General features: G+C 39.5%; 1 protein-coding gene across 3 annotated transcripts in view; it reads right to left on the reverse strand.

Annotated features, from left to right (window-relative positions):
- The window catches only part of RAB31 (RAB31, member RAS oncogene family), a 57,875-nt gene that overhangs the window by 14,047 nt on the left and 25,799 nt on the right, over nucleotides 1–18,029 (reverse strand). For all 3 annotated transcript variants that reach the window (XM_052704040.1, XM_052704041.1, XM_052704039.1), the window contains exons 3-6: nucleotides 16,730–16,811; nucleotides 5,720–5,791; nucleotides 4,204–4,310; nucleotides 93–202 (exon numbers count right to left, since the gene is read on the reverse strand). In XM_052704040.1, coding sequence (XP_052560000.1) covers nucleotides 93–202; nucleotides 4,204–4,310; nucleotides 5,720–5,791; nucleotides 16,730–16,811 — 371 coding nt within the window. The remainder of the gene's footprint in view (nucleotides 1–92; nucleotides 203–4,203; nucleotides 4,311–5,719; nucleotides 5,792–16,729; nucleotides 16,812–18,029) is intronic.

Genomic DNA, 18,029 nt, shown 5'->3' on the forward strand with positions numbered 1-18,029 from the left:
CAAAACAGACGACTATTTTCAGAAGCACTCTAAACAGTTACTACTACAAATAAATTAATATTTACATCTCCTTTGCATGTTAATTTACTTACTTATTCCTTGAAAGAGTTCTTCAATGTTAACAGCATTCTTTGCACTGGTTTCAACAACAATTGCACCTATAGATTCTGCATATTCTTTGGCATCCTTCATAGGTACCTCTCTAAAAAAAAAAAATAAATAAATAAAAATAAAAAAAGAAAAGCAATTTATCAAAAAAAAATTAAGAAAAAAAAAAACAATTAGTTTCCAAGTTGTATTTGCTCAAACGTTTACCCCAGAATGAATAAAACATGTCAATAAACAGTGGTTTCTGCTTTCACCTTGGCCCACATTGGTAGCAACTAAATAAATCAAGATAGCTAGATCCAAGGTATGAAAGGGCTTTACGGACTTTACAAAATAATTTGTATCAAAGAGCCCTGGTTGTTTTTTTCCTGAGCGTGTCATGTAGTAATCTTAGGAAGGTAATCAGCTCCTTGTTCAAATTTTCGTTAATTAACCATTTTGATCATGTACTCAATTCCTTTCAAGGACTCATAGCAGTGAGTTCTTACAAACAAGATTATCACATCAGTAGTGTGGATTAAAAGTGCATCAAGCATCTCCGGGCACAGTTATTTCCCCCTCATCTTCCAAAATAGCTTCACTTTCACGCTCTTTTTAATTTCTCAAACATATTTGACATGATTATGATTCACATCTCAGGTTGTCACAGATGCCTGCCTACCTGCCTACCATTTCCTTACAGAAACACACTTAAAAAGTGTTACAGCTGAATGCTGTCAGTCCACTACTATCCATACATTAAATAAGTTTGAAGGTTCCTGTAGTGAAGCACTGAAATCTCAAAACACGCCCTAGTCAGAAAAGCATTACAATGTTCTTTTTCCCTGCCAAGGAAGTGTCATCTTGTTCTTGTTTTGTCAGTTAATTCAACTTAAAACATCAGAATTCCACCAATGAGTGACTTGCAGATTTGCTGACCTAGTGCTGAATTCATGCCTGAAAAAAAAAGTGGGTTAACTTGAATAGCAATCACACTTGTTTATCCTTTAAACTTGACCTTGATAAGTATTGAACACTAGAGAAAGACCTGCAACTCTGATGACCCAAGCAGCAAGCAGCACTGCCCTCACCAAGCACTCAGACAATATACTGTATGGCTGCTGTGAAAGAAAACAGTGACAGCTATGAAAGGAAACAGTATTAGCATCATAGGTCTAAGTGCTGAAATGCGTAAGAAAGTAATACGGATTCTGAAAGAAATATGAAAGCCACTGATTTCAGATGCATTGTCAAGAACTACTTAAGAATACAGCACGCTGATGGGAAAGAAACCAATCTGTGCCATGTCACAGAAGTGGCACCATTCTCAAATCACCAGTGAGATGTCCTTATTTTGCAGCCACCACTTCATATGCGAAGAGTTGGTAAATGCAGTTTACAACACACAAAATATCTCTGCTTCAGACACACAGCAAACTCCATACTGACGCTGTATCTGCTTGAGCCAGCTGGCAAAGCTGATTCTTACTGCGTCCTTTATTGTCTGCAACCACTGCTCTTCCAATCTTTGAGCAACTGCTCAAAAAGTGAATGCTGACACACGAATGCATGCTGAAACACCAGGCTGCCAGTATTATTTTTCTTCCAGTTGTTCCATACATCAAATGATGTGTGCTTTGTGTAGCTTTACTGTTGCCTGCTGCATATGCAGAGTTTGCTTCAACACCTTCACCACACCACAGCAGTGTATTAATCCAGAGACTCTTAGTGCAAATTTCTCCTGTCATACAGCAGTCTTGTGATTTGGATGAGAAAACAAACTTAAGAATTCCAGGAAAAATTAAAACAGCAGCAAGGAAGTGCCTCAAAACTTGTCAGCCCTTTCTTCAAGGCTTGTCAGCCTTGTCAGTATTTCCTAACATCTTCAGAATGTTAGGAAATACTGCTTTCCCAAAAGAATGGTCAGGTACTGGAATGGGCTGCCCAGGGAGGTGGTGGAACCCTGGAGGTGTTCAAGGAACGTTTGGACATTTTGTTGAGGGACATGGTTTAGTGAGAGCTATTGGTGACTGGTGGATGGTTGGACTGGGTGATCTCAAGGTCTTTTCTGACCTTGGTATTTCTATGATTCTATGATAACATTTCTAAAGTCTATAAAATTCCAAGGACATGGGCAGTAAACGTGCTACCACGATGGAACTGCTGCATACAACAAGCGGAGTTATCACAGCCTGGATGTCAATAAGGCTGAGATTCTACTTCATCCATAGGAAATGCACAAAAGATCTCAGTTATTTTACTTTATGCTCTCTCCATCACGTACTGTTGATTCAATTCTCATTGAGATATCCTAAATAGCTACGGAATTAAAAACATACTCCAGATGGGCAGAGTGAAGACCAAAGCAGGATATTCAGCTGAATTCCCAGAAGGACCCAGAAGTTTCCCGTGAGCATGATTTGTTAGGAAGGTGCACCATACTTTCATAGAAGTAAATACTATCACATTATCCTAACAACTACTGATTTCTGTAATGCTCAAAAGATATTTTCAACTCTTGCAACATTTCATTCAGTTCTCAGCTCTCATCTTTGAAACTTTTTCTACGACCCATCAGAAGGAAGATTACTATTACTTAAAAGCATACCAAATATTGAACAGTACAATACTTAACAGTAATTACAACAAAGATAGCCATTTATACTAATAAAATTGTTTGTTGAGCAATAGCAAATCCTTCAGTGTGGGGGGGAGGAAATTTACTTTAGTAGCATGCCAAGAACTGCTGATAACCTATTAACAACACTGAGAAAAGCAGCATGACTCCTGAATGACCTAAATCCATCTGGCAGATCACACGCAGTTTTTAGGCTTTAAATGAGGAGAGTAACATGGTCAATAATTATGAGAAACAGTGCCAGCCTTCTGCCAAAGGAAAAGAATCATTTCTTATTGTTCCCATTCATCCCTCCTTATACTTTCTCCCACAGTCATAGAGATGGCAGAAAAAAAATGAGCTGGAACCCGGTCAGCCGCCCCTCTTTTGTTCTATTTATATTTGTTCATAAAGCAGCTGTTTCTTTAATTCCCAACAAAACATCTGCCAGAAGTTCCATGAAGCCAAATAAAGATGTCAAAAACGCATGCAAACAGCAGTTTTTGTGTGCTACAATCATTTTTAAATTCTGTGCCCAAAGACATATCTCCAATGAGCAGAAATACAACGTGATAAATGGGTGACACATTTTGTCTATAGACATTTTTGTTGAAGTCACTTTTAAGATAAAGCAGCCAGAGAACAGATACAGCTGCATGTACTGCAGACATCAGAGTTCTGGAAGAAACTCTGAATATGTACAGTATGATACTCTGCTCTCTAATTGTCCATCAAAAATCTTTTTAAATGGGCATCACTGGATGAATTGTTGAAAGAGAAAAAGACAGGTGATACAGAGGAAATAACAAATGAAAAAAATACTCAAATTTTTTCATAATTATGGCAGGGAGAATCAACAAAATGAATAAGAAATGTTAGTCCACTGAGGACAATGAGCACCCTGCAAGCACCAAGACATTTAGCACGTGGAAGAGCTGTAGTGGCCAAACAGGCCACAAATAAGGTGATCAGTCGAAAAAAACTTCGTGGGGGAAAAAAAAAAAAAAAATCACAGTCATTCCATAAGGAACCACAGGACTCACAACATTTCTGCAATGCAAGTTTTTCTTCATGTTCCCACATTGTCCTGTTTGGAGGGGAACGTATTTTAAAGCTTACTGCCATGGCAATTGCTACCAAAAGGGAGGGACTGGGTGGCTGTGGATGCATTTGCAATTAATGCCATTTGTGATGACCTCCAAACTTACTATCCTTGATATTTTTTCACTTCAATGATTCAGCAGCTAGAGGCTGTCTATTCCACAAATACAGAAGAAGGACTGTAAAATAGGAATTAAAAGTGCATAATTCAAGTTGAGCTGCTTCTGGTGAAGTTGCACATTAGTAGGAACACTGGTGTTTTCAAGAAAGGACTTGATACAGTTGACCAAGATGATACACTACCATACAACAAAGCAAGCTGATTACCTGAAGGAAGAAACTGCAATCAAGATCACCACAATCAAAGCAAGAGCAAAAAAAAAATATGGATGCATTACCTGATATCAGAAAGATCACATTTATTTCCAGCGATGGCCATTACAATGTTTTCTGGACCATGTTCTTTTAGCTCTTTCACCCATTTCTTCAAAGTATGAAATGAATCCTAAGTCAAAGAAATGATAAAAGCCTAGTTGCCATTGATGTATTTACTAATTTCTTTTTCAATTCAGACGAATACAGCTTTGGCAGTATTAATGCAATAATAATTTCATAGATCATAATGCCCAAAAGATGACTACTGGATCTAGATAGCCTGCTTTTCAAACTTCTGGTCATAAGATTGCCCCAAATTAATACTTGCTTGAATTTGTTCTTTTCCTCCCTTCCACCCCCCCACACAGTACTGAATGTTTTTCTTAATTACTCTTTGATGAAGAAACTGCCACAGCTCTTCTTTTAAGCTTATCATCTGATTTCCTCCATTTTTAACGTAAGCTTCCTTTGTCTCATTTCAACTTCTGCCTTGGCTTGTCTCAATCACATGTTTTCAGTATTGTCCAGGAAAGCTTTCAGAAACCCTTTTCTGCCCTTCACCCACCCACACCTCTACACTTCCAAATCCATGACCTGGTAAACCCCAATTTACTCATTAGCAATCCTAAGAGACAGGTGACAATTTAGCTGGTTTTGTTTGTTTGTTTTTTTTTCCCTCCTCCAAGTACAAAATTCACTTTCTGATTCCACCTACCTCTTACTAGCACGTTTTCCTATTTCAGCACTCAAATGAACTAATAGCATTAAAATCACTTTTGTTCCTAGAAATATTGATTTTAATGCATGGTTAAAATTATTACTGAAATTCAAACAGAGATTCTAGGTATATTAAAATCCATTTCCCTCTAGTAGATGTGCACATATAAGTTCTCTCTAAACCAGCGAGGGCTGCATCAACATCTCTGCAGGGAGAGAACCATCAGTCATTTGGGAAAAAACACCTGTTGTACTCTGAAATACCTAGCATCAAGAAGTGAAATACAGATCCCCTTTGCACTTCTATTTTTCCCCTCTTTAGTTTGTGAGCTGTTCCACATATGTTTGGAAAAAGGCTGATAAAACTAAGCTCTATCCTTATAACACACTGCAAGATCAACCATCAGACATGAGTTACAAGTAAGTGTCAATCAAGCTTAATTCATTTTTCATCTTTTCTTGTCAAATTAGCGAAGGGGAGAAGTGCCACTGTGCTACAATAGCTACCATTCTCAGCCACAGATGATGGGAAAGAATAATATCACAGGGTATCTCCCTGTCTAAGCAGACAGGGAAATAAAACTTCTCCAACATGCAGCCTCCAAACTTTCATCTGGACAAAGTCTAAATATCACAGCAGAAGTTGATGTTTATTTCTTTAGGCAGGCAGACACCTCCGTCCAGATCTGCACAAACTGCAGAAGCATATAAACTCTGCAGGCATTAACATGTAACTACTTCTCAAGTTGTGAGTTTCACCCCAAACTTGAGCTGCCCAAGTAGAGAAGTTATCGTAAGCAAAAACTGTGTCAGAAATCTTACCTGTTTAGTGATATCATAAACTATCACAGCTGCTGCTGAGCCTCTGTAGTACATTGGAGCCAAGGAATGAAACTGTTAAAACATACCCCCCCCCCCCAAAAAAAAAAAAAAGAGAATAAAACACCATGAATAAATCAGAATTATCACACTTTGTCAAATCACAAAGACTCGTAATAGCTGGACTACAGACTTTCACCCACTGCAGTCCTCTGTAGCGGTTGCCAGTCTCTAGTTTTCCTTAAATCCCACTGAATTTATGAGTCAGTCCTCCTTTGTCTCCTGATGCTCTTCATCCTGCTGGATTTATGTGAACAGCACTATAGGCTCTATGCATCTTTTCCATTACAGTGCACAGACTGAGGAAAAGCTTTGACACAGAGATCCCCTACTTTTGCAGGCCTCACCTGACAGCACACATACCCCATACACTGGCAAGGCCCAATGTTTTGCTCTCAGTTTTTAACAGGCTGAATTCAGCTTGGGGTTGAGGCTTACAATAACGCTGCAAAAATCAGATAAATGACCAACCACACTTAGTTATCCCATAGCAGTGTGAAAAACATGGGTTCTTGCCATTTGAAGCTGATGTTACTCCTCAGTTTTTTTTTTTTTTTTCCAAGTCAGACATCCTTCCAAAAAAAAAAAAAAAAAAAAAAAAAAAAGCAATAAATATCACTGTATCAACAGCTTGCCAATGAACACTGTAATTTTCATAATTGACCATGACTAAGCAGCTGATATAGAATTCCAGCTCATAATTACACAGAGAAAGGAAGTCAAGAAGTTTTACTGCTGATTCACCTAAAGCTATTCTTAAGTAAAGCAAAAATAAGCCGTCTCAGAAAACACATTTAGGCTCACAGAGCTACACTGAAGACTTCTGTGTGTAAAGAAAGGGATCCATAGCAGCTGCATACAAAACTGCAGCCAGTGACTGAGGCCAGCTCCTACATCAGCTGTGTTATTAGGGCAAGGTATGTCTTCCAGTGCCTTTGCACACATCCATCTGCCACAAACCTCTTAAAACTGTAGCTCCAGGCTGAGCACTTAGACCTACATAGCCAAGGAACACAAGTGCCATGTTTCATGCTGTTTCACACACAACAGAAGAAGCAAGTTATTTGTAAGAATCTGAGACCAGGCCATTTGTCAGCGTGTAAGCTGTTCACAGACCACACTCCCAGCCCAAGGTCAGTGCCTTCCCTTACCAAGAGAAAGGACATGAGAACAGTGAGCGTGACAGATGGCCAAGGGCTGAAATGCATTGTGGAGCAATGCAGGTGGAATCATTCATTAATATGAGAAAAGAGCAGGAAAGGGGGCTGAGAAAAGAAGAGAGGAATCCATTAAGAAGCCAGGTCTAAAGGAAAGGGATCAGCCAAGATCTTGAGGGAGTTGGGTAGATGCCCCTCTGCTGGGCTTTTAGATTCACAGTAGCATCACTCCTTACAAACTTAATGCAATAGGTGCTTTCCAGAATTTTTATACCTCCAAATCACTACAGAAATCTCCAGTGTATCGTACTGAAGTTCCCTGAAAAGTAGGGGGCTTAACTGTGGGAGTTAAATCTCATGTTCCACCGCACGTAGAACCCAGCTGTAAACTTCTGGGGGAGAAAAAATGTCACATTACATATTTCCAACACACATGGATGTGTTTTTAATCTAGGCGACAAGGTATTCACAAATTCACAAAGGGCTCTCAGACAGCAGTAATCACACTTTGCAGGAGCTGCGCAGTTCAGATCCCGTGCTTCAGATTCCTCCAGCACTGGCCCAGAAGGTAAAACATAGCGAAGCTGCACCACTCCTTGGGAATTTCAGCCCATTTTCTCCTGAACAGGTGACAAGAACACTTCCCATGATAACTATTTTACTGAATAATATTACCAGTGTTAGCCCTAGAAATTTACAAAACATGCAGAAAAGCAGGCATCTTTCACTAGATTCTGGACAAGTACATTTTAAATGGAACCAGGATGCAACCTAGCAATTTTTTGGTAGGATTAAGTTGGGTTCCTAAACCGGTTTGTTGTGCATTAGGTAAATCCCAGCCTGACACAAAAAAAGTGGCAGAAAAGTGTGGCAGAAAAAAAGGGGCAAGGACAGGAGCACTAGAAGACAAATTGACACTGGTTTAGGTCACACTCAGTTCTATGCTTGCAAATCTGCTTTGTGCTCTCCGCAGGTACAATCTATTTCCACAATCAGACTCATTCTTCTTTTCCTCCTATAATCACAGAATCATATGAAGTTTGGAAAAGACCACTAAAATCATTTAGTCCAACCACTGACCCACCACCACCATGCCCACTAAGCCATGTCCCTAATACAGGAAGGTAAAAAGAAGAAAAAAGAAAAGCCTCTTTCAAAACCTTTTGGGAGATTAATTAATCACTTAACATCGTGTTGCATTCCAGTGGCAGCAAGACCAGATTAAGTCAGCTGAGCCCTTCCTTATGTCAAGAAACAGAAACTGGCACGCAGAGGTGCAGCACACAGAAGGAATGCAGTTCCTCTGCTGTTTAAGACAAAGTAATCTGTTCAAATATTCCAGCTCCTTACAAGCTTGCAAAGAGGGTGGGCAAGACAACAGCATGAGAGTTCAGAAAGGCAATTGCCTATGAAAGGCCCTTAGGTTCAGTAGAACTGTTGGTAAAGAAGGTGTGACTTCCCTGTCCTACAGTTCAGCACATCTATTTACTTACTCAGCCAGTAGGATTAGTTATTTCCTCTTTCATTATTTTATGGTAAGAATCTAGCTATGAGGTATTTTAAGAAGAGAAAATACATCATCCATACTTGGACAGTCTTGGTTTTTGTTTTGTTTTAAATGTTATTATTGATTTCATTCAGAATAAAAGCTCATATTCCTATTTGGATAAACTTCACGCTCAGTATCTCAGATTTTACATTGGAAAAAGTGACCAAAAATGGTATTTCAATGCACCTTAATGCAAATTCTTGAAGTCTGTGAGGAAAAAAACAGCAAGGTACACTAGAAACAGCTAGCATCAGTTATTACAGCACAGATTACCTATCAAATACAACAAAAATTATATCTCTTTGTGATTACTTTCACACGGTCTAATAATAAGTATCATGATATATTGTGTCCCAGTCATAACGAATCACTGTGCTCTCAATAAAAGAAGAAAAATTATATTTGCAGCACTGAATAAATCAACAGGCACTGAAAAATTTGTAACTGGGGATCATTTTGATCAACTAACATGAAGTTCTCTTAACAAACGTGTTTTATCAGCATGGATTTTCAAAGGTTACAAACAAAGCAGTAAAAATAAGAAGCAAATAACTAGGTTCATTGAATGCTTCCCTGACACCCTTTCTTTTTTTAGTTTCACTGCCCAAAAGCAAAGTCGTCTTGAACGTTTTTCTGGCCTAATTACCTGAAGAAAAAAAAAAAGTCACACAAAATTAATTAAAGAGATACAAAATACTAATGTGCACATTTCTTACCTGCCAAGGACCAAATGTGGGACAGAAGCCCCAAAACAAGTGTCACGCAAAAAAGCAGCCCACAAAATTAAATCTCATGAGATCAGCTTTCGTATTAGAAAATTACAATGTCTATAACCTTGATTTTATAGCTCGATATTTCTGTATCCAGAAAGTCCCAAGAAAATTAAGAGAAACAGGAGCAGTTCAGGATTTGGAACGAGAACAACTCTGCTTCTCAAGAAGAGCTATCTGAAAGCTGAGGGCTGCAACTACTCAGATTCTGAATACCTAGCTCAAATGACTAAAATTCAAGAATTCAAGCATCAACACTTCCCTTTATCTGAAAGATCAATTCTGAGCAGTATTTTGCTTTGCCAGTCCTTTAAACCACGCTCTTTTGGTCCAAAGACGAGGTATGCAAAGAAGGCAAGATCGAATGCCAGCATCCCTTTTGGGCACGGGGAATACCTCCTGTCTCTAGGATGACCAAACCATCCTTAGTAGCTCACCCAACCGGGAAACTTAGAAGTCCTGTACCTCTCACTTAGCAACCACAAAAAAGTTGCCAATTTGCACCAGAGTGTCAAAGTAGCACACAGGAAATACCGATCTGTCACACAGTAGCTTGAAAAACTCTTGTAGGGTTCAGTAACAACTTGTGAGAGTGAGGTCACTGATGCTGCCAATATAAAAGTCATATTGTAGGGGCATGTTCCAATTCAACAGCTGTAACCAGGATAAACGGGCCATTCAAAATATAAGCAAGGAACCTATTTTACCATATACATACCAAAGAACAAAATTCATAACTTGAGTAGTTTTGGACAGTCTTTATGACTCCTCCCCTTAGAGCGAGTCACAAATATTAATGAGAAGCTCACCTGGTATCAGAGCACCTTTGCATTCACACTGTTCTCTACCAATGCACTCCCTTTGCACTTGTGGTTCAACACCTTCCCTCTGTAAGGAAGAAGCTATGAGGCTAAACGTGTGTTATGAAATCTCTAAAATCAGGTCCCCTTTTTCTCTCAGAATCTGACTAGAGATTAGCAGCCCTGCACCATGAATTCAGTCTTAAGCGATGCAAATGCAAGTTCTGCATAACCAAGCTCCAGGAGTTTGGGGAGATATTGCAACTCCAGATCCAGCCATCTCACTGAAGTACTTGCAAAGGGCAGAAAATGGAAGCAAGAAGGTATTAAGGAATTCATCACCTAGTTAAAAGCTCAGCGACTTTTTCCATGAAAGCCCTTCTGCTTTGTATTTCCTGTGTATCTCACTGTGGAGAAGGATATATTTGGTTTTAGGAAATGCTTTTTACATTTCCGCTGTGCTAACTGCACAGAATGGGGAAGAAGAAAAACCCACAAAGTATCTATATTGGAATACTTAGAAGAAAAATTACAAAGGGAGCATAACATAAATCACACCCAAGCTCTGGCAGTGAAAGTCTCTTAACCATGTCTTGTGTAATGTTGGTTTAGAAAGAAAAAAAGAGGCCAAATGTATATATAGGGGGAAAAAATTTAAAAAAAAACAAAAAACAAAAAACAAAAAACACTACTGTTCCTGCCTATTTATAACAAGGCTGACAAATCTGCTGAAGACAGCTTGGCTTCACTCAGTCTGCCAGGAACACCAAAGAGCAATAATTCACATCTGCAGCTCTTTGCATCATCCAGGAGCGCTACATCCCAGCGCTGGCTCAATGCCACACCAGGCTGTCTCCTCCAAACTCCACAAATAAAAAAAAGACAAAAACAGAAAATGCTCAGCCTCTCCTCTGGATTGCATACTGGTCTGTAAAGAGCATCACTTGCTCTTGCTGTAAAAGGATTACAATTTTGCCCTTCTGCATAGCCATAAGGGTAAGGACATACAGCACAAGCAGAACCAGTGTTCTACAGGTACTGCATGCCTCACATTAAGGGCTGAATTTAGACTGTATTTCCCACATGCTCCTCTCAAGCACCTGCAGGTAGGTATCAGCACAAAACTGCTACAATCATTTGACTAGATTTCATTCCCATTTTTGAGAAGCTCCTCTTTGATTCCAATTACATACATGCAGCTGAGTGGCCAAGACCTCATTTCCCTGGCTGCTCTCAATGCCCATTGCAGCAGTCTGTGCACCATTAACAGCACACATCTATGGGCATTAAATGCCTATAAATACCTTTTTTTTTTTTTTTTTTGAAATCATCTTCAAGGCAGTATCTGCCAAGAAACAGAAAATCCCAGGTATGGAGAGAAGCAAAGGCAATGAACCATAAGTGTCAAACAGATTATCCTGAAACATAAGCTTCTTGTACAAGCAGCAGCAAAGGGAGGGATAAAAAATTCCTGACATTCTCAGCTGGCAAAGAGTGACTGGAAAAATGTTATGCATGAATGCCACTATCAGATATGACTTGGCATTTTATAACCTTGAGTAGGTTTTGCTGCCATGATTCAAGACTGAGAAGAAAGCTTAAAAACATACAGGTTTTCTCAATCATTTCACAAAGGCTAGAAAAAGGGAAAAAAATACATCAGTCAGATGCTACCCCTGTAAGGATATACAAGAAATCTCAGGATCTGCAAGCTCAGTAAGTCACATAAGATACATCTGCCCCGAGCTCCTGGTCTTCTTGCTAGTTAAATTGATGAAGATTTAGTAAAAGAAGGAGCATTTTCTCAGATATCTAAGAACTCCAAAAGTGAAGAGGGAAAAACGCCAACATTTTAGGATAATTTTTTTGAAGATATTTCAAGAAAGCAAAAAAAGAAAAAGAAAAAAAATCACAGCACATCACAGAAATGAGCTGTGCTGAGCTCTTCAGAAGTTTACAGTCATTAAGCACAACATGCAAAGATACCACACCGAAACCATGGCTTGTGCTCAGCCTGCACATGCAAGATTGTTGAAGCTTAAGAAATACATCTGCGTGCACCAACTTAACCTTGCTTTATGTTCATCCTAAAAAAGATAAAATTAATATATTTGTTCACTCGTTCTAATGCCATTTGTGCTCTTACACGCATGCACTGCCAAATCACCTTTTGAACTTTGCAGCACTCTGGCAGTTGCTTACCAAGGAGATGGATAATCATCTCTACACTGCAGAGTACCATCTCAGTATAAAGCTGTAGAATAAAATTCAGGTGATGCCTTTGCTACAGAAGTAACTGAAACCACTGACACATGCTGTAATCTCCTCTCAGAATAGTTTGGTTTCAGTGGAAACATCCAGAAGGTTGGTGTTGGGTTGGTAAGGCACATGGTGCTAACAACTGCTGACCTGTCCCCATCTGAGATCGTGCCCACACAGCATGGCCAGCTCCAGCAACACACTGAGCTCCAGGGTTTTGTTTCTGGAAAGAAGACCTCCTAGGATTCAGCAGGATGTCGGAGCTGAACCAATTTCTCACGATTTTGTGGTCCCAACAGAAAGGTACCTTGCCTCTCCTTTTCTTTAAAGGGCAGAAATCCACAACCTCAATTTAACTCCAACGTCTAATTTCCAGCTCAGGAAAAATGAGGTAAAGCAGCTCTCCTATCAAGGAGCACGCACATATCTTACCTTGTGACACTGCCTTCAAATCACCAGAGCAACTACTGTCACTCACAAAAGAGAGGGTTATGAATTGCTACAGATACCTTTGCCAGTCCGGGCCTGGAAACTGAGCAGTTAAGAAAAAAAAAAAAAAAGCAAAAACAAAAACAGACCCAGAAAATCTGAAAAGGACAGAGAGAAATTTTCCTGCCCTAGAAACACAGCCCTCAGGCTCCCTAACTATTTGCTGTAGTATTCCTCAGCTAGCAAAATGGAAAGCTGGCAGCCACCCAAAGTATTCAGACAAAGCACTGTAATTAGAAGCTACTTAGGGCATCATGAACTAAAATATATGCTAATAAAAACATCATTAGCTAAGCTGTGAAGAGTTCCTTCTTAAGGAAGGGAGCCTTTGCTAACAATAATGTAATTGTCATGAATTTAATTCCTGAAGTCCACATCAACAATTTAAATCTGATAGGGAAAAGATGGGGAAAAAAAAAAAAATGACATCTGAAGAACAGAAAGGCAGAGGGAAGGTGACAGTCTGCAAACAGAGTAAGTGAGCTCATTTGAAAACAGCAACAGCATTCAACTAGGTCTGCAGAGACCAGCACTTAGACACAGACAGGCTGAGGGATTTTATTAGGCGTGCTGACTGTTTAAGGCTCTGCTTACCCAAGAAAAGGAAAAGAAAAAACAAGATAACAGGACTAGCAAAAGCTCTCTCCTTTTTTTCTATCAACTACAATTCTGAAATGCTGCAGGAAAGCCACGTGCCCTCCCCAGTTCTCCTCTAGGAACAGTGCTGAGCATTCGTTCCCATCAACACTAGCACAAATTCTTTTGATTCCCACTTTCTGCTGTATTAACATCACTGCACAGGAATGATATCTGCTCAACATCTCCCATAAAATGGCAATTCTTGACTCTGCCTATGATTCTAAGCGTCTTGACACAAAAGAAATAAAAGTAGATACCTAATATCCACACCAACTAAAAGTTACCTGCTGTTCATGACCAAGCTTTGACTGGTCAGTCTGTATATTCAGTTTCTTGAATCAACCCAGGTATTACCACGAGCTTTTAAAATCAATAGGGACCAACACTTCTAAAGGCTCGACAAGTGACAAATGGGTATCTGAAAGGTGATCTAATGCCTCAAGGGGGTGCTGAGCACTTCCAGCTTGCTTTTTTCTTGTCTGTGCTTCCTCAGCATGAACTCTTTCAGAAAGAGCCAAGTGAATTTCCAGGTTCTTCCAACTGCAAGAGGGTGGCCAGGAGGTGCACAGCATGCAGACACAGCAACAGCTGGCACATCTGGGGGAAGTACAGTGTGCTCACACCCAGAACAAGTACGCGTGTGTCCTATGCTTGGCCTTGCACTGTGGAGAACAAAGCCAAATGGACGCAATGTTCAAAGAGCAGGAAGTTCTAAACAGAGTTATCAGTAGGAGCACTGACGAAACTCCCAGACTTTATCGCTGGAACATACACACTCAACAAAACCACAGAGAACAAGGGAAGGACAACAGGTCTCAAAGCAGAAACACCACTTGGAATACATTTATTAGCACATTATGAAAGACAGCAGTCTGTCGTAGGTTGGAAACCTGGGTCAACGCTGTTATTCAGAGGATCATTAGGTACAAATTGATACGGCAGGTGACACGTGTTCCTGAACAGCAGATCAGAAGGACCAAAATGATGATGACAAACTAATGAGAGTTTCAAATTACAATCAATAAGCTACTGAGAAGCACTGTATGTTTACTTGTAAAATGGTGATGTTCCAGAACAACTACCCAGGACAACATGGACAAATTGGGAAACTCAACTGCCTTAGTAACAAGCACTCAACACCCAACATCATTTATCACCCCGGATTTCAAGAATCCTAGTACAGGGTTTGGGAATACATTGTGAAAATGAAAGAGACAGAGGTTACTATTCATTATTACGCATGAAAACTTTCAACATAACTTACCTGCAATATATTTAAATATATTTCTGGTTGTCACTGCTCATCATTGAAGAAAGAAAAGGAAAGCAGATGTTCAAAAAAAAAAAATAAAAAAATAGAGGAAACATAAGGGACTGGATAGGAAAGACAGATCTCATATCCAAGAGTCAGAGATCAGTCACAGATTTCCTGACTCACATGATGTATTAATTAGTTTCATAAATACTACTTATTATCATTCATCTACTTAAAAAAAACTAATATTTTTGACATAATTTAAGAGTCCCTATCTTTCTCATATAGACTTAATATTTATAACCAAATTTCAATAACCAAGTTTTACACAAAGTACATAATGTGATGAACTCAGAGAGTTACAGTAACCGGAGTTACATCAGGCAGGTGGCCAGTCACTAGTGGGGTCCTGCAGAGACTGGTGACAGTGACAGGACCCAAGCGAACGCCATGGAGCTGTGTCAGGGAAGGGTCAGGTTGGAGGTTAGGAAAAGATTTTTCATCAGAAGGTGGTGGGCATGGAACAGGCTACCCCAGGGCAGTGGTTGTGGCACTGAGCTGCTAGAGTCCAAGGACCATTGGATACTGCCTTCAAACACAGGGTTTAATTTTGGGTAGCCTACGGGGGGCCAGGAATTGGACTCAATGAATCTTGAGAATCCCTTCCAAGTCAAGATATTCTGTGATTCTATATTTCTGGGCCAAAGAACTGCAAGGGAGAAAAAGAAAAAAAAAAAAAAAAAAAGTGGGGCAGCAAAGAGAAGACAGAGAAAGAATAAGCAAAGACAAATCATGGGAAAAAAACCTGAACACACACTCTTGCAATACATAGTTTAATTCCAGGCCATAAAGAAATGGAACAAATAAGGTTCAAGGGAACAGATGATGCTGTTAATTGATCCCTGCTCCCACAGAGGAACATACCAAAATGCTAAGAGTCAACAGATTTCACCAGGCACATTTCATGTTATGCTACACACTGTAAACAAATGCATTTCCTGCATTTAGTTGCAAGAACCTTTATTGTCTGCAATTCAAGTGCTGAGTTCGGAGAACACAGCATGATACAGCACACTGACACTGCAGTTTGTTCAAGCATCTCCCTTTACCTCACCCTACCATGAACACAGCTACATTTTTCTAAGAACAGAAACCATGTAATTTCATAAGAAAGTTTAAAGCATGTCTTTCAAAACACATATTTTTCCGTTTCTTTCAAATCTCTGAAGTCAAATGTGGCCATATATTAAGAGAACTCTACAGCCAGCCTTTAATTAAATACCATTGCCATTAATCCTATTAAAAGAAACAAAAGACCAGACAGCCATATATACAATCAATGTGAATGATTGCCCAAGAATTCAATCATGGCTTTTTTGAAAAGCCAAAGGAAAAGCTATTTAATTTAAGCAATTCACTTGACCAAAATTAAAAAACAACAAAAAAAAAAAAAAACAAAAAAAAAACCACAAACAAAACCCACAAACAATGAAGATGCAAATCCGATGTGGTTCAGGATGCCAGTGCTAGTTTCAAAACCATCAGCAGACACAATCTGTGCCTACCTTCAGCACCCCATACCTTCAGCGCCCCAGTAAGGACAGCCTTGGAGTCAGTGCTAGCTCAGCCAAGCACTTTCCATTATTCATGAAAGCTGCCACACAGGAGCTGGGGAATACAACAGAGGGATTGCCCAGTTCTCAGGCATGGTCTAAGCCACAGCAAGGCTGCCTTAAATGATCAGAGCATGGACATGGGCAACATCCACATAGCTTGATCATGAAACCAGAGCTGAAATCCACAGCTTCCTTTTAGGTCTGATGTACAGTGAGTTTGCCTCTGTACTTTCCCCAGATGTGAAATGGGAACATACTTAATAGCAATTGACAACTGTCTGCTTTGCAGAGCCTTGCAAAGATTCAGCAGATACACCCTTGCAAAGTCTTCTGAAGAGGAACTTTTTATTAAAAATAAAAGTGCACAAATGCATTAAAGAGATCAGGATAACAAACATGCACTGCAGAGTAATACTCACCCGCTCCTGACCAGCTGTATCCCAGATCAGAAATTTATGAAGCTCATTCCCACAAGGCACAGTTTTAGTCATGAAGGATGCTCTGAAAAGAAGAGGAGACAGATATCATCTACAGCTAAGAGCAGAAAGCAACAGAAATTTGTAACATAAGTGACAACAAAAAGCCACCGACTTCGGCCAGTTCTGCTTTGTTAGATTGCACGCAGGGAAACGCTAAAACCTTCATAAAACACCCACAGAAGTGAAAGGCTCCCTTTGCCAGATTAAGTATACAATACCTTCATTTGTATTTTTTAAAAAGCAGAGTGCCCCTGAGATTCAGAGGGCTCACGTGCATTGGCACGGAAACACAAATGCTCCTTCCATTCTCACTCAACCCCTGATGCAATCTTGGTGATACAGACCTGAGAACAGCAGTCAGCATCACATCAGGCAAGAAATACACAAATTTTCAGTCAAATCTAGGAGGCTAGCCATGTGCACAGGTGATTTAAGCACTAGGGAACAGACAAGCCACCTGCTGAAATGCACATGGTAACAAATTCAAAAAAGCTTTCCCCCACTTCAGGGAAAAATCTCTGAAGCTGCTTCCTTTTTTTTTTTTTTTTTTTTTTTTGTAGGAAATATGATTTGCCTATGGTTTCAGTGTGATTTTTCTTCTTTTAGGAAACAAGATTAACGTGTTTTTTTTTTAATATGCTTTTCCTATATTTCAGCATTTGAATTGAAAGCTGGCCAGAAGAGACTGCCAAACTAGTAGATTCCTCTGCCCCCATCCTATCTAGACTCGACTGAGCAATTTCTGCTGTGGAAACATCTTTCCTCAGCTCATAAAGATGCATTAGATACAATGCACTGTCATTACAAAAGCACTGAAGTACATCAAACGACATAGGACTGAACAAAACATCCCTGAGAATGATATACAAGAGTTTGCCTCTACAGCCACCTGCAAATTCCTTGAATTTGACAATGCTGCATTTCATACAGAAATATTAAGTAAGGAAAACAAGAATAACAACAGCAGCAGCATTTACTTTGGTTATTTTCAGGATGTGCAATTTCAGATATCACCCTTTTTCCTCTAAGTATTAAGCAACATTTTACAGTTCAAAAACATGAAATTCAGAGCCGCAGTAGCTATCATGGATTGTAAGGACTGTATGCTTTAAAACAAACTGATTAATTCACAGAAAATAACAAAAAGCTTACCCACAGTCGTCCTACACAGATGAGTACTACCTAGTGTATGCAAGCTAGTCTTTTAATCTCATTTTAATCCTCAACTAGAAAAATACTT

This window comes from Tympanuchus pallidicinctus, unplaced genomic scaffold (assembly GCF_026119805.1).
Source record: "Tympanuchus pallidicinctus isolate F22 unplaced genomic scaffold, pur_lepc_1.0 scaffold5, whole genome shotgun sequence".
NCBI classification, from domain to species: domain Eukaryota; kingdom Metazoa; phylum Chordata; class Aves; order Galliformes; family Phasianidae; genus Tympanuchus; species Tympanuchus pallidicinctus.